The following is a 24,370-nucleotide window of genomic DNA, read 5'->3' as shown; positions in this document are numbered from 1 at the left end:
AGTGGGAAATCCGTATAACGGCATACTGAGTATAGTGGTAAAGCGTACTGTGGTAGGGGTACTGTAGAATGAATGCCAACAAATACGCAAAGAGGGTTGCGAAATTCAAGAAACTAGCACACACTCTTCCTCTACCTCCAGAGCCCATTATTACTAGATGGGGTACATGGCTTAATGCAGCTATTTATTATGCCCGTACAATTGTGCAGATAATCAACACATTCAATGACGACTGTTCTCCAATCAGAATAATTAAAGCTCTGGATTTGAAGGTTCTGATGAATAATTTGGTTTTCATACAAACCCATTTTCAAACTGTGTCTGAAACTATCACACGGTTAGAAAAGTCAGAGCAAGAGATGCCGGAAGTCCTCAAATTAATTGAGGAAATGACACAGAGAATTAATGAGACACCAAGTACACCGGTTACTGAACGTGTAAAACAGAAGTGGAAATCAATTTTATGCAAAAATAACGGATATGGAACATTATGTAACATAAGCAGCAAATTAGTGGACATAGAGTCACCCGAGAATAAAGGACAGTCTCTTAGAGACTGCAATGATGTTAGGTTTTTTCGTTTTGCTCCTATCAAGTCATGCGACGTACAAACTTTGTTTAGCATATAACCGAAAAAGATTTACGTTTGAGACACTGAGAATGTATCTTGTAGTACATTGCAATTCGGTACTGTAACTGCACTTCCTAAAGACGACCAATAGGATAAATGAAGAAATTAAAATTTCTACATGTTTATTTCCACCATTAACACTATGTATAATTAAACACAAATGCTTATAAAAGACAGGAGAATAAATGCTTTTCACATTCTTTTGACATTGTCATTGTGTAATGTATATTTACTTTCAAAATGTACCTAAGTGTGTGTTTCCCCATACTACCGTACTCTACTCTAAACAGCAACGTTGTTACCTGAACACATCTCTACCTTTCGCTACCTGCAGCGAGGCAACAACCTATAGTACATGCACAGTAAACTTATTGTATCTGGTTCCAAGTCTCGAAACCTACTCATGACTATCTGCCCTTAATGCCGATTGTCTGTAAAGATGGGAACCTTAAGCTCCCGTCACGCTCTGGGCCGATTTGGCCTGTAATATGGTTTATTTTACCTTTCAATGCTTTAGAACTTGATAATATTTCGTAACATGTTACTTTTATCCCACAAACATTGGTTAGTCCGTAGTACAGGAAACAAGTAAGTAGTTTTTATGCCACCACAACTTGGAACAACTGTGCTGAGGACAATGCGACCTCTCTTTCGATTCGTTCATACTGTACGTTGCACTTCTGTATAGCAGCATATGTAAGCGACATTGTTTGTCCAACGTCTTTCATACAGCTTTACGAGTAAATACTGTAATAAAACACAGTGATATAGGTAACAGCTGATTTCATCCGGGCTATGTGGCAACATCGCTCGCTGTCGTAATACTCCAGTTAACTTAATGACACTGTATACTTCTATTGCTGCAGAACTTGATGTCCATACAACCAGTTAAAACAATGAGGATCGCTTATTATATCGGCTGTAAAGTTACCCAGTCTTCCTCTGTTATTTACGGACATATTTAGGTCTAGTGTTCGAACAAGAGCGAGAATCAATGTAATTTTTCAAGAACAAATACTGTGTAGGTAAACTTTTACTAGGATGGAAGTAAAAAAGTAGATTTAGAGATTTTTGCAGTTATTTTATTTTCGTCTGTCTTCTAAACTATTGCACGAATTTTGTTGAATAGCATACCGAAAAATTCTGCCCTCCCCCCCACAGTCAAAATAGAGACTCACTGACAGCCTTCTCTTTTTGCACCCAATAGCAGTTTTATAATACAAGAAATTGTGACTAGCTGGCTTTTCGAGGATCGAACTCGGAATGGATCCATGCACTTAGGTTCACACTGGTTCATTGTACACCCAGCAGGTATGTATGCGATGATTTTTTCCCAGTCCAACAGGTAAATTCGTGAATCCGATGTTGACAGGCGAGCTATCCTGCCTCAGCCCTGATACAGCCAAGACTCGAGTCTAGTATTATCGCCGCGCTCTCATGGTTAACATGTCGGCATCCTACAATAAAGTGCGGTGTGCTTTTAAAACATAATTTTGCCGACCGATTGTTGCTCTGTAGGTTTCACTCTAAGCGTCACGTTGTCATGTCTACTTCCTCGATAAGAATAAGCACTAGTTTGTTATATTGTTAAATGGCTATAATAATAATAATAATAATAATAATAATAATAATAATAATAATAATAATAATAATTATTATTATTATTATTATTATTATTATTATTATTATTATTATTATTATTATTATTATTTCATATACGAGTACGTTGACATTCTTAACTGTTAATAATAACGCTTTAATAATAATTTTAATCACATACCTTAATGTTCGTCCTCAGTACAAGACATTGAACCTCGGTTTTATTCCACGTGGATTAGACAAGTAGGTGCCATTTTTTTTATCATCCAATTTAATAAACCCTATTTCACCCTGAGGTATATTAGGGTTATAGTTGGTATCAAAATACATATTTTATAAGCAATAAACAATAATAAAATTATAATACAAAATTGTGGTCAAGGTTACAATTCACATGAATTATGTACAAGAATGCACCTTAATGAAAGAATGGATCGTTTCATAAAGCCTCAAGGCATGTCTCTATATTTATATCTAATGGTTATAGGAAGATATATATATATATATATATATATATATATATATATATATATATATATATATAATAGCTATTAAACATGTTATTTTAGAAGCAATAAATAGCTATACTAAGAGATGGCTTAAAATTTACGAATTAAATACATTATTTAGTAACAACAATTGGCAATAATCAGGTATTACAAGAAATGGCTCAAATTTAGAAATCAAATGCCTAATTAAAATAAAAATTAAAACCAATAGTACAATATTATAGTATGCGAAATTGAAGACTTACAGTTTCATTATAGTTGATTAGAACTAATACGATTTTTTTTTCCCGGAATAATTTAACATTTTACAGTTTCACGAATATTCTATTCAAGAAGGACATAAAATACGTATATGATTTGGAGTTGGTAAGTATATTGGTTAACGGTTTGGTAAATGTATAATTTAAAGTGTTCAGTAACAACTCAAGCTCGCATCTTTCACGGCAAAAGACTGGATAATCATATAATACATGTTTGACATCTTGAGATTCCTCCCCACAAATGCAAGTTGCATCGTCTTTAATATGGAATCTATTTAAGTATTCCCCGAATTTTCCATGCCCAGTCAAAAACTGTGTCAGTACGAAATTTGGCGTTATTACTTTACATTTATTACGATCATAGACCGTTGGAAAATATAGCTCTTTTGTAAGAATTCCCTTATCACTATTGACCCATCTTTCGTTCCATTCTTGCATATAATGTTCTTTGGCTACTTTTTTATATATTATATCGGACACAAATTGTACGATAGTGGCATATCAGCACATCATCATGAGGTGCCATTTAATAATGGAAGCAGCTTATTGGTTGCATTATTGAAATTGAGGCGAGTGATTGGAGCGGCGACATAAGAAATTTGAAAACAATAATGCAATTAAATTTCAAAGACCTGCCGAATATTATGCACGAGGCCTCTCAAAGACCTCCAGAATGTTAACCATAAGAGCGCGGCGATAATACCTGATAAACCTCAAGGTCAGGTCCGATCATTCCATGAGGAGTGGGACATTTCATCAAAATTTGAAAATTCTAAGACAAGGTGGGATTTTTATTTTAACTATTGCCTATACAAGAATATTTTGATGGGAAACTGTTTTTTTTATGGAACTGAGCAACAGACCTGGCTTCTATTCTCCGGCAAGAAGCATGAATTTACAATATTTCTCTTACATAGCAGCTGTGTTTGTACTGTGTTGTTGCAAGCATGACCTTGCACTATGAAGAACACATGCTTAGGGAGTTCTGCAGCTTAGTAATGTATCTTGGTATGAAATCGTCACTGGAGTGAAGTCAAGATGGCCTAAAACTTCAAAATCTTAAGACTAGATTATGGGTAAATAGCAGTAGCGGCCGGTGATCGAAATCCTCGGTGAGGTCAGATGCAACTAGTTTAAGTGCCTCCGATAGGAAATGTTTATTCATGATATTTTTATTTATTTTATTTGGTTATTTAACGACGCTGAATCAACTACTAGGTTATTTAGCGTCGATGAGATTGATGATAGCGAGATGATGCCGAGGATTCGCCATAGATTATCTTGCATTCACATTACGGTTGGGAAAAACCTCGGAAAAAACCCAACCAGCCCAAGCGGGGATCGAACCCGCGCCCGAACGCAACTTCAGACCGGCAGGCAAGTGCCTTAACCGACTGAGCCACGCCGGTGGCTTTCATGATATTAATTAGTACTGTTATTATATTATTAATATCATTATTACTATTATTATTATTATTATTACTATTATTATTATTACTATTGTTATTAGCCTATTATTGATGAAAAATAATAATTTCACTCACCAAATAAGCTGTAATACTGTGAGTTTCAGTGATTGTTTCAGTGTGATGAAGCAACCCACATTATATGTTGAAAATCCCCTTTCTTTCTTTTCTTTTTATTTTTTTCCCTTGACAGCAACGAACAAGGCCAACAGAGAAGTTTATTTTACACCACATTACCACTTAACCATTTATGTTGCCCATACCAGGATGCAATAGAAACTCGCGTTTTAATATTTCCTGTCAGAAAAATTGTCAGCGATGTCGTAGGTATCTCGGTAGGCTCTCTCTTTATTTAAAACTTCCTTTCTTTCAATATTATTTCTTCTCGAAAAAGGACATTCTAACAATGAATTAATTAACTACACCAGCATTATTTCTCGCATTTGTTTCTGTTTATATTTTCCCGAAATACATAACAACATTGGCCCAGATTCACTACTGTACTACGAAGTACAATAGTATAACACCCTAGCTTAAGTCATAAACTAAGACATAAGGGGAGGGAACAGTGTGGTCTCTGCCTGCCAAAGAGCTGGAATTTGTGTTATTTATGGCCTATTTAGGAAGACCATTGCTATTCCCACCCCACTCTACCCTTGAGGCCGGCCCATGGATGTGAGGAGTGAAACCTGACCAGGCCACTAGGTCAGACGAATTGTGTCTCAGCTACAACGTTTTAAGCGCAAGCTCAAAGCCCGCGAAAACACACGACGTGCATAAGCCAGACCCGGCACGAGCGATTCTGGCCTCAGGAACAAATTTTACTGCAAAACAGGTCTATATAATCAGAAGCCAGACCCGGCACGAGCGATCCTGGCCTCAGGAGCAAATTTTACTGCAAAACAGGTCTATATACATCACAAAGTTTTCAAATGCTTCTACAGCGATATATGCTTCATTCAAATAACTAATACATTATATAAAAACACAAAATTTGATTTCAGTTAAGCCAAGTGACTGAGGCCCGGCCTCACTTGCCTCAGTCAATCAGCCGCCACTGGTAAATAGTGACCATATATTGAATTTTACCTGTAACTGTTTAAAGAATTTGGAATGTTGCTCTATAAACTCACTTGCTCTTGCGGCTTCTGCTACTCTTCTACTACCATTTCACTCAGTGGTGCTTGCTTCTGATAAGTGTTTGAAACGAGCGCTCCTTTCGACTGGGGAGGGATCTGCCGGGCGATGTACAGCGAGCGGAGGCCAGTCTCGAGCTCGAGCGATTACACACGAAGAGGATTCGGACAAAACGATCTCAGATATCGTTAAGCATCGATTTCATGCAGGACACTGCTACCACAATCTAGTATATACAGTCACGAAGCTCAATACGTAGGGAATATGCATCCATAGATAGTTGCTAACCACTAGGATCGCTACTATCGCCTCATCACAGACAATGCTAAACAGTACTGGCACAGTCTATTGTTCCTAGTACCCTCAACAACTCAAGCTTCGTGACTGTATATACTAGAAACTAGACTGCTGCTACTATGTAACTTTTCGTTCTGAAAATGAATTTTAAAACGCTACATTTGTTCCGATCAAATTTCTGCACATTTAAGGGATAAAACTAAAATTATTTCAATCATTTATTGTCATAATACACTGGTCTCTTAAATTGACTGACCATATTGGGAATTATATCAATAACTTTTCCAAAACACACTGTAAAATGTTCATATAAAAAAATTCTTTCGAAAAGGAAGTAAAAACCAGCAAAATTGTATTACACTTTTTTTTTGTTTGAAATATCTCAAAGAATAATCCCATTAAATTAATGACCGTACTTAGGATTCATTCTGTATACAGTTTATTGAAATTTTGAATTTTACTTAAAAATTTTCATTTGTTAACCGCACAATAGTAGAATGTAACAGCTTACCTGCGGCAATCTTTCAGGGTGGTCAAAATCAATACATTTAAGGAAATATTGAGAAGATTAGACTGGAAATATAATTGTAGATGCATTGTAATTATCTAAGTTGTGTCATGTAATTAATTAAGGTAATATGTAAGTACTTAAGTTGGCAATAGTTGGGTTTAATTGAAATACTCAAGTTAGGCTTACTTTTGCTTATAATAGGCGTTATTATAGCATAGTTTTTATTTGTAGTCCTAGGTTTATTGTATCTATTTATTTAGTTAGAATTAAATTTATGTTTATTTTATTTTTATTGATGTAATTATTGTAAATTTTATTAATATAATTATTGTAATGTTGTTATTGTATATTATATATCACTGCCACCGGGTGTCTACCCAATTGTAGTGTTAATAAATACATACACACATACACATTATGCCCCAGTGTACCGTTAACATAACGGTTAAACAATCATTTTCCACGCCGACGATTCAGTTTCAAGTTCTGGTAAGTCGTAAGTGGAATTTTTGGAAGACTTTTGTAGGGTACTTCCGTTTTCTCTGTCATAATTTTGACAATCTCTTTGATCATTGGCACAATGTAGACGTACTTACATCTGGTGCACCACATTTACTAAGACGACAAAATTGTGTTTAGATTTGGGTAAACTGAAGTTACAGAACATCATAATTACATCAGATCTAAACCAGGAATAAAAGCAGTGGTCCGTCAAGCAATCAGCTGTTTGTAACGGCGCCAGTGGGTAGGAATTAACCCAATTTTTGTTCCCCTGAAGAGCCAGTCTTCGAAGCGTTGTGATTTTTTTCCATTACCAGAAATCCAATCTATGACTCTTCTAAATCATATTTGAAACTTACGGATTTTTGTACACCTCTCAGTGTACAATACTTGTGTTACCTCAACTTAGCTGTTTGTACACTTCTCAACACCTAACACAGTTATTTCATGTCCAGGTTATGCTGAACGGTGAATGAAGGTCACGTAGTCTCACGTACAGGATTGTTGAGAAGGCAGGAAAGATTATTTTGTTTTCACAGAAACTTTTAAATTATTTCGCTACTGTTGCTGTGACAAAAGAAATAATGAACAGCAATTCAAGCTAGACTAAAGTGAGATGAGTGTCTTTTTTTTCTTCTTAACGTGGGACGTTTAAAGACCCGCTCCCACTTAGCGAAATCGAAATCTCTGTCGCCGCTCACATCTAGTGGAATAGAATCGAACCGAAACGTGTTGCAGTTTAAAATAAATCGCATAACAACTTCATCACAGCTACGTGAAAAGACGGAAAGAAAGAAATAGATATCCAAAACGAGAACACCAAATACTGGATTCATGATATTTTAACTATTGAGGATTCCACGTTAAGAAAAAAGCATTGAACATATGGGGCTATTCCAGCAAATGACCAGTTGCCATAGAAACGCCTATCTACTACTTAGCTTCTACAATGTACTAGGGAAGGCCCATAAAACCAACGCGTTTTTCTTAACGTGGAATGCTCTATAGATAGGTTACAGATAGAGAATTTTCCACTTTATGTGACTATATTCCGAGAGATGAAATAAAATTTCGTTTCATAGCGCTCCTTTGGATTTTAATTTTTACGGGATGTTTCCGTTAATTTACTTATTTCTCTTTAAATATTATCACGAGAATAATTTTATTGTTGCTATAGTACTTTTGTGTTTTGGCATAAAATAGCGGATTATTATGAACAAAATTCATTATTTTTTCTTAGCTCATATTATTAAATTGTAATTTTCTCTGTACATACTGTTTCAGAAATAACTTTCAATAAACAAAATTACGCTACCAAAAATGGATATAGCTCATTTGTTTTTATTTGTTCCCCCCCCCCCCACGAAGGCTTCACGAAAACATACGATCATATCCGAAACAAGAAATTTTGTTCCAGCAGTAGAATAAATATTCTAGATCATGAATTCTATTCGATGCGCCGATTTCTGAAGAGACATTCTCTTAGATTCTATTTTACTAACAGTGAGTGTGAGCGGACCTTAAATAGGCACCTAAGTATTCGGGAAAAAGTCAGTTATTTCTGTAATAATAAATGAAGTTTGAATATCATAACAAAAGTATTACCACAGTCTAGTATATAGTCACGAAGCTTGAGATTATGAGGGTACTTGGAACAATAGACTGTGCAGATACTATTTCACATTGTCTGTAATGAGGCGATAGTAGCGATCCTAGTGGTTAGCAACTGTATATACTAGACTGTCATATTTCATTCAAGATTTTTTTAATGTCTCGAGCAGCAAATGTTGCATTAATATTCTTGCACTGCTTACGATATTCATTAGATATTAAAGTTCCTTGTTTTATGACTATGGCATGAAGATTCTCATCAAATGCTGACACGATTATTTGAAACCACACAATCAACCACTTAAACTTTCAATGCATTTGCAGTAATTCCGCGAAACCTCAAAGTCTTTTTGTTGGAAATTTATACAAAAAATGCTGGTTTTCCCTTTATAGATGAGATTTGGCCTTAATCAGTATTTACTACGAATGTAGTAAGGCATTTGTTCTCATGCAATGAGAAAATTCGTAATTCTTAAGTGGACTGGAATCTGACGTCTTTGTAAAAGTTTGTGAAAATATTTAAGGATATTCACAAGATTTTCTTCTGAATGCTGTTCACTCCCTAAAATGGAAACTACTTATGATAAAGAAAATGGCGGCTATATCTAAATGTTTCGAAATAGAGCATTTATTCAGATGTAAATCATTCTTTATGTTATATTATTGGCTAAGACCACAATGTACACGAGTCTGCTTTTAAGACAGTGGCTAGAAACATTTTTGTTTTATAAATGTAATTTTTACTCACTTTGCTAGCTAAATAAATAAAGAAAACTGTATTATTACTTTGTAACTGAGTTAGAGAACTTACAAATCTTTCATGATCCCTTATATACAACTGTTATCACAGCTCTACACCATAAACAAGTTTCTGAATTTTCGCTTATAGTAGGATCTACAAATTTACTGAAGAATGGGTCATTTATACTATAGATCCTCACACTTTTGGAGAATTTCTTGAACATTCTTCACGGTTTGGAAATTCGGATGTCATAGCATGTACTCCTTCCTAGAGATCGACTGAACACGAGAAATCAGGTTACCAACCAATGGATGGAAAGAAAAAATATGTTACACCCAATTCTAAGTTCAAATCGACAAATTATTTATCCTGGTGTTCACTTTAATTGCAATTTAAGACCACAGCTACAAGTATTTAGCAACTGGAAATCTTTCAAATATTTTACTGATCTTCAGCAGATATCTGCATCAAAAGGAGTGACAAGGTATGTGCCAAGAACCCAGAAATAGGTGTACATCTTTTCATTACATTTCATCAGTCAAAAGAAAAAAAAAAATATAGACTCCTGAAATTATTACACCCTCTTCTAGGTTCAAGATGGCAGCAAACATAATCTTTATTTTCCCATTTTTATTTGCATCGAAATCTCACTCATACATCAAGAACAGACACATGCTATGCATACACCAGGTAGACATTTTTCATTAAGGATAGTTCTTCGTTTTTTTTAAGTTCATTATGTGCTCTAAACTATTTACTCACACAGATGTTTCTTGCTTCGAACCACTACAGTGGATAGCAGAAGGTTTAGGGAGTTGTTTAACATTGAAATAATCCATGGCATAGTAACAGGTTGGCAGTACTGCCATGACCTGTCAAGCATTTTTTTTTTTTTGGTTATGATCTCGATTAAAAAAATTCCCCCCCTTTAGGTAAATAATGGAAGATCAAAAAAACCCAACATCAAGAATATATTTACTCTTCATTTTTTTTAATGTTTGAAACACTGTATTTGAGAGATCTCTTTTATGTGCCAAAGCTAAAAACGAGCATTTTCGCTCACTAACATACAGGAGTTTACATAACTTTATGGGAAATACACAACTTGTCTTTATACATAACATCTACCCAAAATAATTGTAACAGATAAATTTTATTCTTAAATCTTGTTTATAATTAGTAATGCTGACCAACTATATATATTCTACAGCCAAACCAAATGGTCAACATAGTTTTTATTTATTGACTTCATGTAAATACTGAACATTGTTTTCATTTTGTTAGCCAGCAAGCAAGAGAAATCCTGTTTGCCAGTTAATTAGCTGAATAAAATCAACACGAACAGTTCATAGGCCAGATATATACAACACACGTAACAACCAGGACTTATTTAAATAACCTCTTGCAACTCGTCAGTTGGTCGATCCAAGTTCTTCTCAACAGTTTTCACTTACGCCTACAGCCGATGTCCAAGCACAAGGAAAACCATTTGATCTAAACGTTACGGCTAAATCTCCATGTTACAGACATCAGCAGTGGCAGCAAATGGAATGTACACGATAAATCCCCCCCCCCCAGTATACCCCCTCCCTATTTTAACAATCTCACAGTGGAAACAAATGTACTACCTAATTTGTTTTTTACTATCTTGCATTTCTTTTAACTACAGCCAAGTTTTGTTATTAAGTGTCTTTATTTTTCTTTTTTTTTTAATTATTTATTTTAATATTTATCGACCTACAATTATTTTTTTTTCACAGGATACGATGCCACAATCACACTCAAAAAGCTATACACCACAGCAGACACTACACAATGTCACCTCCCCCTTCTGTGTGGCGCACGAGTGGTGATTCTGTAGCAATCTCATCATTCCAGACAACACAAGACATGTGATACAATATACACAAATTCATTCAAGCTATGTTCATACTGTTGTTCTTTGAAAGAGATGTGTTGTTCGAAAGTTACAAAAAAAAAAAACAAAGATGACAGAAAGAGAAAAAGATTTAATATTACAATCGTTATGCACTATAAATACAACTTCAAATATACAATGTATGTCTACGGCTGACGTGCATGTTAACAGCATTCAAAATTACGTGATCTGATGAACGATGGAAGTCAAAAATTATACATCACCTTATCCACACATGATATGTTAACACACACAATATACGTATTACAAAAAAAAAAAAAAAAAAAAATAGTTTTAACTACAACAGCCTTTTAACTTTCAACCAACACATGCCTTTGAATGGGGAACATATGCTTGTATGTAACATCCAGTTTTCGTTTTTTAAAAAAAATGTGCTACTTTTCCATTCAAGTGCCAATTGAACTAGGCTATGATAATTATATTACAAATGAGGATGCTGGCCTTGGAAGTCAACTCTGGGTGAGATCTAAGAGACGAAAACCCCCTTCTCCCCTTAAGTCTCTGCACATCCAACACGTTAAGATGACTTCCGACCGCCGCCAACAAATTATTTTTTTTTTACACATGAATGATGGGAGCATGTTTTCTTTTAACGGGGAACTCAACAGTTTATTTGGTGTATAGGTAAATGGCGACGATGAGCCCGTAGAGACCCAACACCTCGGCGAAAATGAGGATCAGAATCATTCCTACGAATAGACGCGGTTGTTGAGCTGTGCCTCGCACACCGGCATCACCAACGATGCCTATGGCGAATCCAGCAGCCAGACCACTGAAACCTACAGCCAAGCCTGCGCCCAGATGAACGAATCCCCTGCAAAATAAAAGGAACAACGTGGTAAGCAGTCAATCCAACATTACAATAACGTTTCACAGAACAAAACCAGAAATCACGTGAAAAAAAAGAAACTAAGAAAAAAAAATTGGTTGAATATTTTGAATACGAAAGCAATTGGCATCACGAGATATGTTAAAGTAATCGATGTATCGAATCTGAAACCTAGAAATGTGACGCTATATCCATTTAAAGTAAGCGAGTCACTACTTTTATGGTTCAATTTAAAAATTATACTAAATAAAATTCACCGAAAAATTTTGTACATAGAAAAACGCAGTATTAAAGAAGTTCACCAGATAAAAATCTTGCGATTGTTATGTACGAGTAACTTCCCGACATAGGATCGACTGTAACAGAAAAAAAATATATATCGACGGTAGGCCTATACAGACATGATTGCCAAATTCATTAATGTCTGGTATTTATTTACAATATAATGGCTCAAATTATAGACTATGATTAGGCATAATTGCGATAAGGAAAATTATTTAAATGTAACACTGCAGTAAAGAATATAGACATACGAAAACTAACAGGAGTAAATCTTGGCACAAGCCCACATTCAAAACCAGTTTTACAGGCACTGATAGTGAAAGCATGATTTCCTTAACCCGATATAGCTTTGTCAAGCCATGAACTAAGCGTTTTTCCTTTTCAATGATCAAGAATTACAAGGACAATAGTTACACCTTTAATAAACTTTTGTACGAAAATATAGCCTATGTAGGGTAAGATAGGTTATGGTTTTAAAATGTCGGCATGGTTACTGCATTCGGATTGGCATTCGGTAGAAAATTACACTACACAACACCGATATAAAGTAAAAATCAGCTGCTTTTAGGTAACGTTGAAAGATTCTTTGCTTAAACAGGTAAATCTCTCTTCACTTAATGCCTTAGTTCAGAAAGAAAATTCGTGGAAAACAAGTGCATATTCTTCTTGGACTTTCCTAACGCTAGCCTTAGGATTTATCCTGTACGAGTCACTCCCATCATTTCTTTGATCATTAAATCGAAGTCACCTGGTCTTCACCATCACTATTCACATATTTCTTTCTAAGATTTCACTGAAATACGACCATCGACACTTCAAAGCACCTGTTTTTTTTCTCTAATAAATCACTCACTGAACTGACACACGGAACTTAAACTAAAGCAGAAAATAACTCAGCTTTTAGTGGTATGCCACCATATGAGATGGGTGGGGCACTTACTTGAAAAGTGTGTACTTTTCTGGTTCTTCTAGTGAACCTGCTATCAGTACAGCCACCACAAGACCGTAAATGGCAAGAATACCCGCCATGACAACAGGAATGATTGATTTCATTATAAGTTCCGGCCGCATCACCGACATGGCAGCAATACCGGTACCAGACTTTGCTGTACCATATGCTGCACCGAGGGCTGTAAAGGGTTAAAAAGTATTTATTAGAAAATTTATTCTCAAGTTGTCACACATTTCTTAAAGTATGTATTAATTAGTTCATAAAAGCTAAAAACGTGCAATTATCTGCAACATTACAGTTAAAACCAATATAATACAACGATTCACTTTAAGATGCATTTAGGTAACAAGAACTTGAGTAAGGCATTTTCCAATGTTTCAAACAATCGTATATTCCATTTTACATATCTTAGGCCTACATCTACATTATCTAGGCTCCAGATTTAAACAATTTGCTCATAATTTGCTACTGTGTAATAACGGAAATTCCACCCGCCTTAGGGTAGTATGACATTACATTAGTCATGGAGCCAATAGTCAATAACCGAAGTAAAAAAGAAGGTGCCTTGGCAGACATACTGAATTATTAGATCATCATCTTTAATTATTGAATTAAGAAAAGATAAAGTCACTAAAATTTGACACTAACCACAATTACACACATTCTGAGAAAAAAAAAAACGGAAGCACGTTCCGGGAACAGTTAGTTTTCCATCTTATACGTCAACGATGACCAGGTGATTCATTATCACTTGGTTTCACACAAGAATAACTTAGTTTTTTTCCACTTTTCAATAACTACGGAGGTTTATATCTGTTGATATTATTAACTTCATAAAAAACGAATGATAACTCAAGACGATGCATTTTAGTTACCACTTCGGAAAGAATGGTTCCGTCGTGGAGCTCCATGTTCCAATCAATAGATACTTTGTACTTTACTCACCACTGAAAACTATCGCCGACGCGGCACCCATTACACCAAAGAAGGGCCCGTATACGGGATGTTCTGCGTCAAGCACCATTTTTAACTATGGAGTATTTACAGGTTCCTTAGAATGTTTCCCGATGGAACAATCTTCATACAATCACTCCCCTAAACTAGGCGGCCCACTGTCAAATATGGCCTACACAGTGGTATGGGTCATGTGATAAGTAGAAATTTTCAGGTGTAGCTGTATTGTATGTCGAGTTCCTATTGGCTACCACCGACTACTGTGTGATTAGAAGACGAATAGAAATATCACTCTCAAACGTTCCATGTGACGTCATAGAGAGGTCGGGCTTCGCCGATCAGCTGTATGCTCTGTGCTATTGAAAATAGATAAGAGTTAATAATTTGAAATAAACGATTAAATTAAAATTATAAATATTGCATATAAAATAATGAGTTTCACTTATAGAATTAATTATAAAACACTTTGACATTTATTTCAAGTTTCAAATATTGTGTTTCTCTTGAAATGTGTAGGTACAGTTGCTTAAAAAAACATATTTGTGTTACATAGGAACGTATTGCTTTTGGACCTATATTTCTAAAATTTATCTTATTTATACTTAATAATTAATGATTATACAATCAAATATTGACGATTGTACTTATTTTCTTGTGGCGAGTCTATAATTTGTGGTCACGTAGATCGAGATATTAAGTGTTCAAAGTTATACAAATGAGCATGTGTATCGCGGATCCAATATTCAATGAGACAGGATAGCCAACTCTAGACGAGGTTGGGTATGAATATGTTTCACATGTGCCATGTGCATCCGTTTAATGTGGAGATGGGTGTTTGTGGTTAGGTTAAGTTAAAAGTTTTTAATGTAGTGTTCGTCATAATTGCTGCGTTTGTCTGCAGTACTTCTCGAAATAAAAAAATAAACTGGTACAATGAAGTTTGCTTATAAGGCAAGTATAATGCCACTTCCGATTTACACGTAATTTCTGCGTTTAATAAAATTATTCAAATTCTTTCGGTTTATGATATTGGAACTTCACCGTGATAAGTAAAGCTAGAGATATAACCCACGTCAATCGCTATTTATGTTTTTCAGTTTGACTTATTGTAGGTATTTATTTTCGAAACATGAATTTAAATTATTTCATTATGGTAATAGTAATTTAATGTCTCTTTTCGCAGTTTTCCAACCTTTTGGGCACTGTATACCGAAAAGGAGATCTGCTGTTCACTCCAGATGGAAATTCGGTTATCAGTCCTGTGGGGAACAGAATTACAATATATGACTTAAAAAAGTAAGACAAATTAATCATTAGGTATTGTAGGAAGATTTCAATTAACAAATAAGCCAAATGGTGTTGCGTTTCATTGCTGCGAAATTATCTAGTTTACGTACACCATTTGTAATTAAAAAATGTATTGTATAGATACATTATATTTTGTGACGATCGTTCTCCAATTTTTCCGGTGCGCGGAAACCTGTATTTTTCTGGGTAAGTTTCTCACGGTCAGTAATGGTTGCCATTCAGCTCCATGGTCATACCACAAGCAATGTCGTAATACGACCTTCGTCCCGAAACAATATTGCGGGAAGGAAATTGGTGTACGTAAACTAGATCCTATTTACCCTTCATTCAGTGTTCTGCCCAAGGACAGGTCTTTCACTGCAAACCCAGCTTTTTCCAATCTTTTCTATTTTCTGCCTTCCTCTTTGTCTTCTCATAATATGGTCCATATATCTTAATGTCGTCTATCATCTAATATCTTCTTCTGTCCCGAACTCTTCTCCCGTTCATCATTCCTTCCATTGCATCCTTCAGAAGTGGCGTTCCTGTAATTCACAATTACCTCATATCCACATTTCAGATGCTTATTTTCACTTCTACATTTAGAACTAATATAAAGAATGGAAATTATAAAACCGGAGTTATTTTAAATGCAACATCATTTGTCATTAAAATGCTTTCCCATCCTATTCTGTCATTGCAGTGTGATATTTATGTGACTTTTAGTCCCTAGGTTGAATAGTTTATATTGCAATTCATGTTACCTGTTTATGTAATCTGCTTAGAATTGTCAAATATCTTCGACCAGATTAAGGAACAGAAACTTCTAACTACGTTTCTGCATGTAAATAATCTTAGATAATCGATAAGTTATATTGGCCTGTTTATAATCTGTAGGCCTATATTAGCATAAAATGCAGGATAATAGTAATATGCGTTACAAGAGCGGTATGTTGAAGTTCTCATGTTCAAGGAAAAGTTTGAAAAAGCGAAACGTAGTTGAGCTTTTTTAATTTCCGAGAATTGAAAGAAAACATACCGCTCGTGTATCATACATTATTTTGTGCGAAGATCGTTTATTACAGACCTGAAAGAGGAATTTCTAATTAGTTGCAATGAAATCTCCATCTTGATTTCTGTTCAATGACGGCTATTTTGGAAAACAAAAATATCTATCTTCAACATTGTTGCTTTAAAATGTTTTCTGTGTTTACTATACTCCAGCAGGCCGTGATATACGTCTTTTTTTTCCCCCAGTCTATAAATGCGAACTTAAAACAAACGGCTTCCTTAATGTTACATGCATCACGAAATGCAGTAACTTTAGTGGAGTTGTAGAGTTTACTTAATTTTTGCAAATATTTAAAAACAATAATTAACAGTGGAATTTAGGTGAAATTGCAGTGGTAAGTTTCCAATTTATAATTATTACTATATTGAACGTCTCTAAAAATAATATGTTAAAAGCCTAAAGCAATAAAATGAATATGTCACTTAAGCGGTAAGAAGAGGGAAATTGTTATGTGTGTTCGGTTGGGAATACTGAATGTGGAATTTTAGACTTACCGCAGGTTGGTTTTGCGCAGAAACCAAGCAAATACGCACGATCTCGCACAAAATTTATTATTTATATTTGTAACTTTCAGATGCCTCTTCAATAGCATTTGGGTGAAAGTTAAGCTAGGATACACCATTACGTAGCACTTACGAAATCACTGGGATAATCTCGAGGCTATGTGTCTCCGACCTCGGCCTGCCACTTAGCTAAACCCTCATTGTACTCTTTCTTACCTTGTCATAAACCGTGGTGCATCACTATCACAGCATTGGTGATTGTGATGTGATGGATAGTGGTGTATTCGAACTTTAACTGCAGTCATTTTTTAAATAGGCTACTCTTTTTAAGACACAGAAAGAAAGTTGATTGAAAACAACTCTGGCTTAATTGAATGTCCTTTTTCAAACTTCTATGAGAAAACGTCTTTTCTAAGAATTTATTTGAATCTGATATGCTATTTTAGGTAATTATTTACTTTATCGATACTGCAGTGTTGCATCATTTACATAGTGCATTATGTTTGTGTCGTATAAGTAACTAACATAACATGGCTACTTCTAATCTATCCAATCCTAACCTAACACAACCCAACCTAACCTAAGCGAACCTAACTTCTGGAGAGTGAGGGATAGTTTAAAGTATAGGCTAGTAGGATGGATGTCACATAGGAAGAAGTGGAGAAATAGTGAATACGAACAGAATCGACAAAGTAAATAAATACACTATTTGCGGATTTGGTAGAACTAGACAATTTATTGTTCATATTCTTGAAAATTACCATTCATTTTCTACTAGTATTCAATTTATGATCATTGCTTGCAAATTGCAATGCATATTTGACAATTTATTTTGATCTTTCTATTCTGTCACAGTATTTTGAGAATGTATAACTGTTTACATGTAAGCCTAGAAGAGTAGCGAGATTATGTTTCTTTAAATTATTTTCCCCCACGAATCGAACTTTTCTGAAAACTATGTAATAACTATATCTTGTGTTTGTGTTGTCATCTGATCTCTCCCATTAGTTTAATACTCTAGATCTCTTGGGTGACTTGCAATATCTAGTAGAAAGGCCAGATCTTGTACCCATAACTGATCTTTTAGAAGTGATAGGCTACATAATAACTTTTCATTTTTTGGAACAGTATTGTTTCTTCCAAAAGTAAATAAAACTTCTGTGTAGAACAACAGGCTTTCAAATTTAATTTTCAAGTTCTGGAGAAGAATAAGAAGAACAAGCTGTGATTTTGAAGTGCTCCGTACTGGATTAAGTTCACGGTTTTGGACTGCCTTGAGCACACAGTCCATTTTCTGTATTTTCGAACACAGAACCTGTTGATTTTTTTTAATAGATTATTTTACAATGCTGTATGAACATCTTAGGTTATTTAGCATCTGAATGAGATGAAGGTGATAATGCCAGTGAAATGAGTCCAGGGTCCAGCACCGATATTTGCTCATATTGGGTTCTTGGAAAACCCCAGAAAAAACCTCAACCAGGTAACTTGCCCCAACCGGGATTCGAACCCAGACTACCTGGTTTTGCGGCCAGACACGCTAACCATTACTCCACATGTGTGGACAGAGAACCTGTTGGTGAATAATGTAGTGGAAAGATTGCACTTATTGTTTGTCTGGATACTCCTCATTCAGTTTTACTTCTAGCATACTGGTAAAATTAATACAACTAATTAAAGCAACGTGATTAACACCATAGCACAAGTAAAAATACAATCAGAGTTGACAGACCAGCTGCAAATAAAGAATTGATTATAGCAAGGAGATGAGCTGGCCCCAATCTTTCTTAATCTGATATATCATGAAGAAATTATAGGTGTCAGTGGATTCAACCATTATTATCTGCCTGTCATAACAGATGACCATATAGGTCCGGAAAACAATTAAAAAAATGCATATATGGAATAGAGAAAAAAATCAATACAATAGGTAGCAATCATAGTACAATATGCAATTTAGTAAGTTTAAAAATTAAACATTATGTAAATGGTTTATGTAAAATATCTATGGATTTCTGTAAGATATTTAAACAAATATTTTTAATATCTTGGGATGTCATATCATATTGTGTTAAAATGTCAGTAGTAGGGGAGACTGTTGTACCTTTAAACACTTTTCACATTTTATTTTTTTTTTAGTTTTGGGAAATGATATTTTTTAAATTAAAAAATACTTTAAATAATTATTGAAGATTCCTTTACAACTTCGTGTATATATTTTCCTGTTCTACACATCTATTAAGGATGGAAAAAATAAAATGTAATATGTTCAAAGGTACAACAGGTTCATGTACCTTAGAACATACCCTCTTGTAAGTTGGAACACTTGTATTATAGGTGGGAATATAGTTGTAAGAACTGACAATCATATTTAAAATGTATTTGCAATCATAAACCATAGCAGTCTTCTCTGATTTAGATTTTATTTCCTGGAGGTACAAGAATTGCTTCAACAGCTTTCTTCAAGGCATCCGGATCAATTAGGGACCTCATAATTCCGGACTTACTTTGTGACATGATCTTAAAATAAAGACAAAAAGCAATAGTATTATGTACCTTGGAACATGTTCCATGGTACAAGATGTTCTGTGTTCAAATGTATAAGAGGGTGCACGTTTAAGCAAATATGGCTCCCAAAACTAGAGAATCGAATAAATCATGAAAATTAAAATATGTTATTACTCACCAGATGATACGGAACACATTGTACTTAATGAATGGTAACATATACAATCGGGTTTTATGTTAGATAACATATATCAGTGAACGAAATGTTTACTTTTGGTACTAAAAAAGATTCTTTCGTTCACAGAACTCACATTTTGCAATAAATCAAACCAAAACTACGACCAGATCTACTTAGTGGCTTTCCCTACAATCTACTTCAGTTTGAGTCCTCTAGGTATTAGCAAAAAATAAAAAACAAAAAATGTTCAAAGGTACACTATGCTAAAGGTACAACAGTCTCCCCTATTTTTATATGCCGATCCGTGGGCACCTCACCTCCCATGTGTAATCAATTGCATTATACCTCTCACTCAAGTGAGGAACACATGGGCGGTAAATGACTTGTTTTTTTTTATCAATCGCTAAGGCTTGAGATACATCCTTTTCGAACTGTACAGTTGGACCTTTTTCATCTGTCTATTAAGAGCAACTATATCCGCTTGTCTGTTACTGCCATCCTCAGATATACAATGTACTTCTACATGTACTTCAAGATTTTTTATTTTTCCTTAAATGTGAGGCAATATAAGAGCGAACACTATGATGACGTACATTGCGCAATAAATCTCCTTTACATAATCCTAGCACATGACCAAGAGTCTCAGTCGCCTCACATCCTGGAGTTCTACACTCATGAAGTCGTTCGCCCAGGTACTGATCTTACTGCTGCAGTATTGCATGACATTTTAATGGCAGTGGTCCATTCTGATGACGATAATCCTTTTCTGTCACTCATCCAAGAATTTACTTTTGGTTCATCTTGAAAAACTGATACTCTTTTTCCTTTATGCTGAAGACTAGCCCAAGCTTTAAAGGCTAGTTAGTAAGGTATGCTGATGACATCAGTATTGTATGTTGGAAAGATTCAAAAAGACAGTGGGAACAGTATACACAGATCTAGAGGAGATAGCTAAGGAGGTGTAAACACGAATAAAACTAAAATAGTAGTACAAACCAAGAATCAGAATACATGATAAAGTACTTAAATTAAATAATACAGATATAGAAAGACCAGAAAACTTTAAATATTTGGGCTTGATCGTAAACAAAAGAAAATGATGAATCAGTTGAAATCCAAGAAAGGATATAAATGGCCAACATCATCTGTTTGGTCAAGAAAAATTCATAGGAATAACAAGTTAAGGATCCATAAAACAGTCAGATCAGTATTGTGCTATGGATGTGAAACTTGTACTATGTCCTGTAAAATGGTGGAAATGTTGGGACAGCTTCGAGAGGAAGATCTTAAGACGGAGTTATGGCCTGGCTCAGGATGAGAGGGGATGGAGGGTAAGGTATAATACAGAGATACATAATTTATATGAAGATGTTAAAGTTTCCAAATTTATTAAATTAAGACGACTGTGGAGTAACGGTCAGCATGTCTGGCTGCGAAACCAGGTGGCACGGGTTCGAATCCCGGTCGGGGCAAGTTACCTGGTTGAGGTTTTTTTCCAGGGTTTTTCCTCAACCCGATACGAGCAAATGCTGGGTAACTTTCGGTGCTGGACCCCGGACTCATTTCACCGGCATTATCACTTTCATATCATTCAGACACTAAAATAACCTAGATGTTGATACAGCGTCATAAAATAACCCAATAAAGACGACTGCAGTGGACAGGACATATTATAAGAATGAAAGAAGAGAGGATCCCGAGGAAAGTCCTATCTCAACAAATTTATAGTAAAAGAAACTTTGAAAAACCTAAGAAGAGATGGAAGGATGAAGTCAGACAGAATGCCTACAGACTTGTGGGGATACGAGCATGGAAAACAAAAGCTAGAGATAGAGAGTATTGGAGGCGACATATATAGGATATGACTCAATTTTAGCACATAACAGAAGTAGTAGTAGTTACATGGATGTGAATGAATTCTAAAAAGTCCTCGGGGATACTTACAAATTGTTAGGGGCGGCTCGTCCATAAGAGCTGCGGAGCTGCAGCACTCCCTGCTTGGACAGGAAAATAAAAATAATATTTATTTTAATTTGTAGAAGAATTGTTACAGCTTTTATTGGTAAATTGCTTTATATTTCATCTGACCGGGAATATGTACTATTATCTTATGCATAATCTTTTTGCGTGTCGACTGTATTGGGATTGACACTGCATTCAAAGTCGTCCTGGGATCTGCAGGGTGGTCAGCTCATAGAGAGTGTGTCTTGCATGGTCAGGAGTTAGAGAGGTGAAGGGAAGCAGAGGGAAACTGCCACTGTTTAAAACCCATATCTCGCTGCAGTGGCTTGCAGAGCTAGGCTACAAGGGATCTTTCCTCTCCTCCCACACCGCTATTGTAATGCTGCGTCAAATGGATTCTCTATTCCCTTTAAACTTAATGACAAAATTTTTCTTTTCTTTTCACATACTTATTGTTGTAGAATCTTATCAAGTTAATATAACGAAATTAATGTTCTCTTTTGCCTTATTATTACGTATATATCCAACCTCCAGCAGAACCTAATATTTGCCTTAACTCAAAATGATTGCACGAGTAGAATCCTTTTGATATAACACGTAAAATACGAAAGAGACTTCTTTTCCAGTTTTAGAAAATTGTTGACCATCAGTATATCTGAGTATTGCTTTGGTGTGACGTCTTAATACCATAACTTAACCAGTGCAAATTTGCAAGCATGAGTGTGTGTGTGAATTACAGAATATTAATTTTATTTTTCTCAACTTTCCCTTCCGGAGAATATTGATGTAATGAAGTGAAATTAAAGGGTCGTCCATTACCCGACTTAAATCTTACTTAAGCTTCATCCAGCCGAAATAGTGCATATATGTAAGGAAGTATAAGAATGAAATTTACGCTAAGCATTTGTGGTTACGTGGATGTGAACAAAAAAAATCTATATTTTGTTTTCCTTGCCTCCTCTTTGATGGTAATGCTGCATGGATTTTTTTTATTGGGTTATTTTACGACGCTGTATCAACATCTAGGTTATTTAGCGTCTGAATGATATGAAGGTGATAATGCCGGTGAAATGAGTCCAGGGTCCAGCACCGAAAGTTACCCAGCATTTGCTCGTATTGGGTTGAGGGAAAACCCCGGAAAAAACCTCAACCAGGTAACTTGCCCCGACCGGGATTCGAACCCGGGCCACCTGGTTTCGCAGCCAGACGCGCTGACCGTTACTCCACAGGTGTGGACTGCTGCAAGGACTAGGAGTGGTGTGACAGATTTAGAACATTTGCCCCTAAAAAGCAAAATGCACGAATCTTCGCAGTCTCACCTGAAAAATGTTGTTTCATTGGCTATGTTACGCAACTCATACTGCTGTGCAATTAAGTGAAATGAACAGAACAAACATACTCAAACATAATCAAGAAGTGAGAAAAAATCGTGAAATTATTTTTAAAAAAATATTGATTGTATCAAATTTTGTGGCCGATATGAACTTCCCCTTAGGGGACATGATGAAAAAACGATTCGAAGAACCTTGATGTGATTCGTGGGTTGCTACAGTTCGTGAGTAATCTAAACGAGCCTCTCAAAAATCATTTGGAACATGCCACTGTTTAAGGTTATTCTAAGACAATTCAGAATGAACTGGTAGATTGTAAGTTGAGTATCTGCCGATCTGAAATTCAGACTGAAATCGATGGTATTAGTTTTTCTTAGGGATTAGCAAATGGTCCCACAGACATCTCCCAACTAAGTCAGGAAGTTTTGGTTTTTCGACATGTAGTGCATTTATTTTTGTCCTATAGGCCTACTTATTAGTAATGGTATCAAGAAGTGAAATTTGTAGTACCGAAATCTACTGCAGCTCTCCCAATCCACATGTTCACGAGCCGCCACTGCAAATTGTTATCGCAGACTGGAAGAAATATTGCAATTTGCACCACAAGTTGAATGCTACTACTTTTATTGAATGCAATTGTAAAGCATTGAAATACAGTAAAACCCCGATAAGACTCTTTTCAAGGGACCGGGTGTAAAACGCGTATTAACCGGGACCACATATTAGGCGGGTATACTAATTTTGACTCATATACACTATCTATTAGCATTTTTCTTTATTGAAATACATGATTCATGAAAGGTAATACAGTATTACTCCATTATGTAATTATTGTACTCTACGTCAAAGACATTTACATTATGTACTGTACTTAATTCTTTCGAAAAAAAAAGTCATTTATAATTGTTTGCCATTGCGTGTTCTCCAAGTCCTCATGTTTACCACTCTTCAGTTTCTGCGATTACATCCTCCCTACGTCGCAGCTGTAGTGATTGAGTCGCGATTTTTATTATCGTTCTTAATGTTGACGATGGGATTCCTAGTGCATCACAGAGTTGTTTCTGAGTAAGAGTACTGTTCTCATCGTACTTTCGTAAGATTTACAATTTTCCCGACACAGAAAGGGCTTTTCGTTTAACACTCATTGTATAATCACATTCACAGACACTTCAATACACAAAAGGACAACAAACTGCGCAGCAAAAATTTCCAGAATTTTATTACAGCCGAGTGAGGAATGTTGTTTGAGAGAGAGGGTTAGCAAGAGGGTGAGGTATTGTAACTGTATGTAGGCTTTAACCACGCAGGT

The 24,370-nt window shown here is 35.4% G+C and overlaps 2 protein-coding genes across 2 annotated transcripts in view; one reads left to right on the top strand and one right to left on the bottom strand.

The window, feature by feature from the left end:
• Nucleotides 1-9,879: 9,879 nt before the first annotated feature.
• On the bottom strand, nucleotides 9,880-14,518 carry LOC138698392 (V-type proton ATPase 16 kDa proteolipid subunit c). The gene is made up of 3 exons (XM_069824264.1): nucleotides 14,212-14,518; nucleotides 13,255-13,444; nucleotides 9,880-12,017 (listed from the first exon to the last, which is right to left on the bottom strand). Exons 1-3 carry the CDS (start codon nucleotides 14,288-14,290, stop codon nucleotides 11,813-11,815), a joined length of 474 nt encoding a protein of 157 aa, XP_069680365.1. The 5' UTR covers nucleotides 14,291-14,518; the 3' UTR covers nucleotides 9,880-11,812.
• Nucleotides 14,519-14,983: 465 nt separating this feature from the next.
• LOC138698391 (periodic tryptophan protein 2 homolog) overlaps nucleotides 14,984-24,370 on the top strand; it is a 77,665-nt gene continuing 68,278 nt past the window's right edge. Inside the window, exons 1-2 of the mRNA XM_069824263.1 lie at nucleotides 14,984-15,171; nucleotides 15,404-15,516. Of these exons, the coding sequence (XP_069680364.1) occupies nucleotides 15,154-15,171; nucleotides 15,404-15,516 (131 nt within the window). The 5' untranslated portion in view covers nucleotides 14,984-15,153. The remainder of the gene's footprint in view (nucleotides 15,172-15,403; nucleotides 15,517-24,370) is intronic.

This window comes from Periplaneta americana, chromosome 4 (genome assembly GCF_040183065.1).
Source record: "Periplaneta americana isolate PAMFEO1 chromosome 4, P.americana_PAMFEO1_priV1, whole genome shotgun sequence".
Lineage (NCBI taxonomy): Eukaryota > Metazoa > Arthropoda > Insecta > Blattodea > Blattidae > Periplaneta > Periplaneta americana.
Note: the sequence above shows the minus strand (reverse complement) of the source record. Positions and strands in the feature narration are given on the sequence as shown.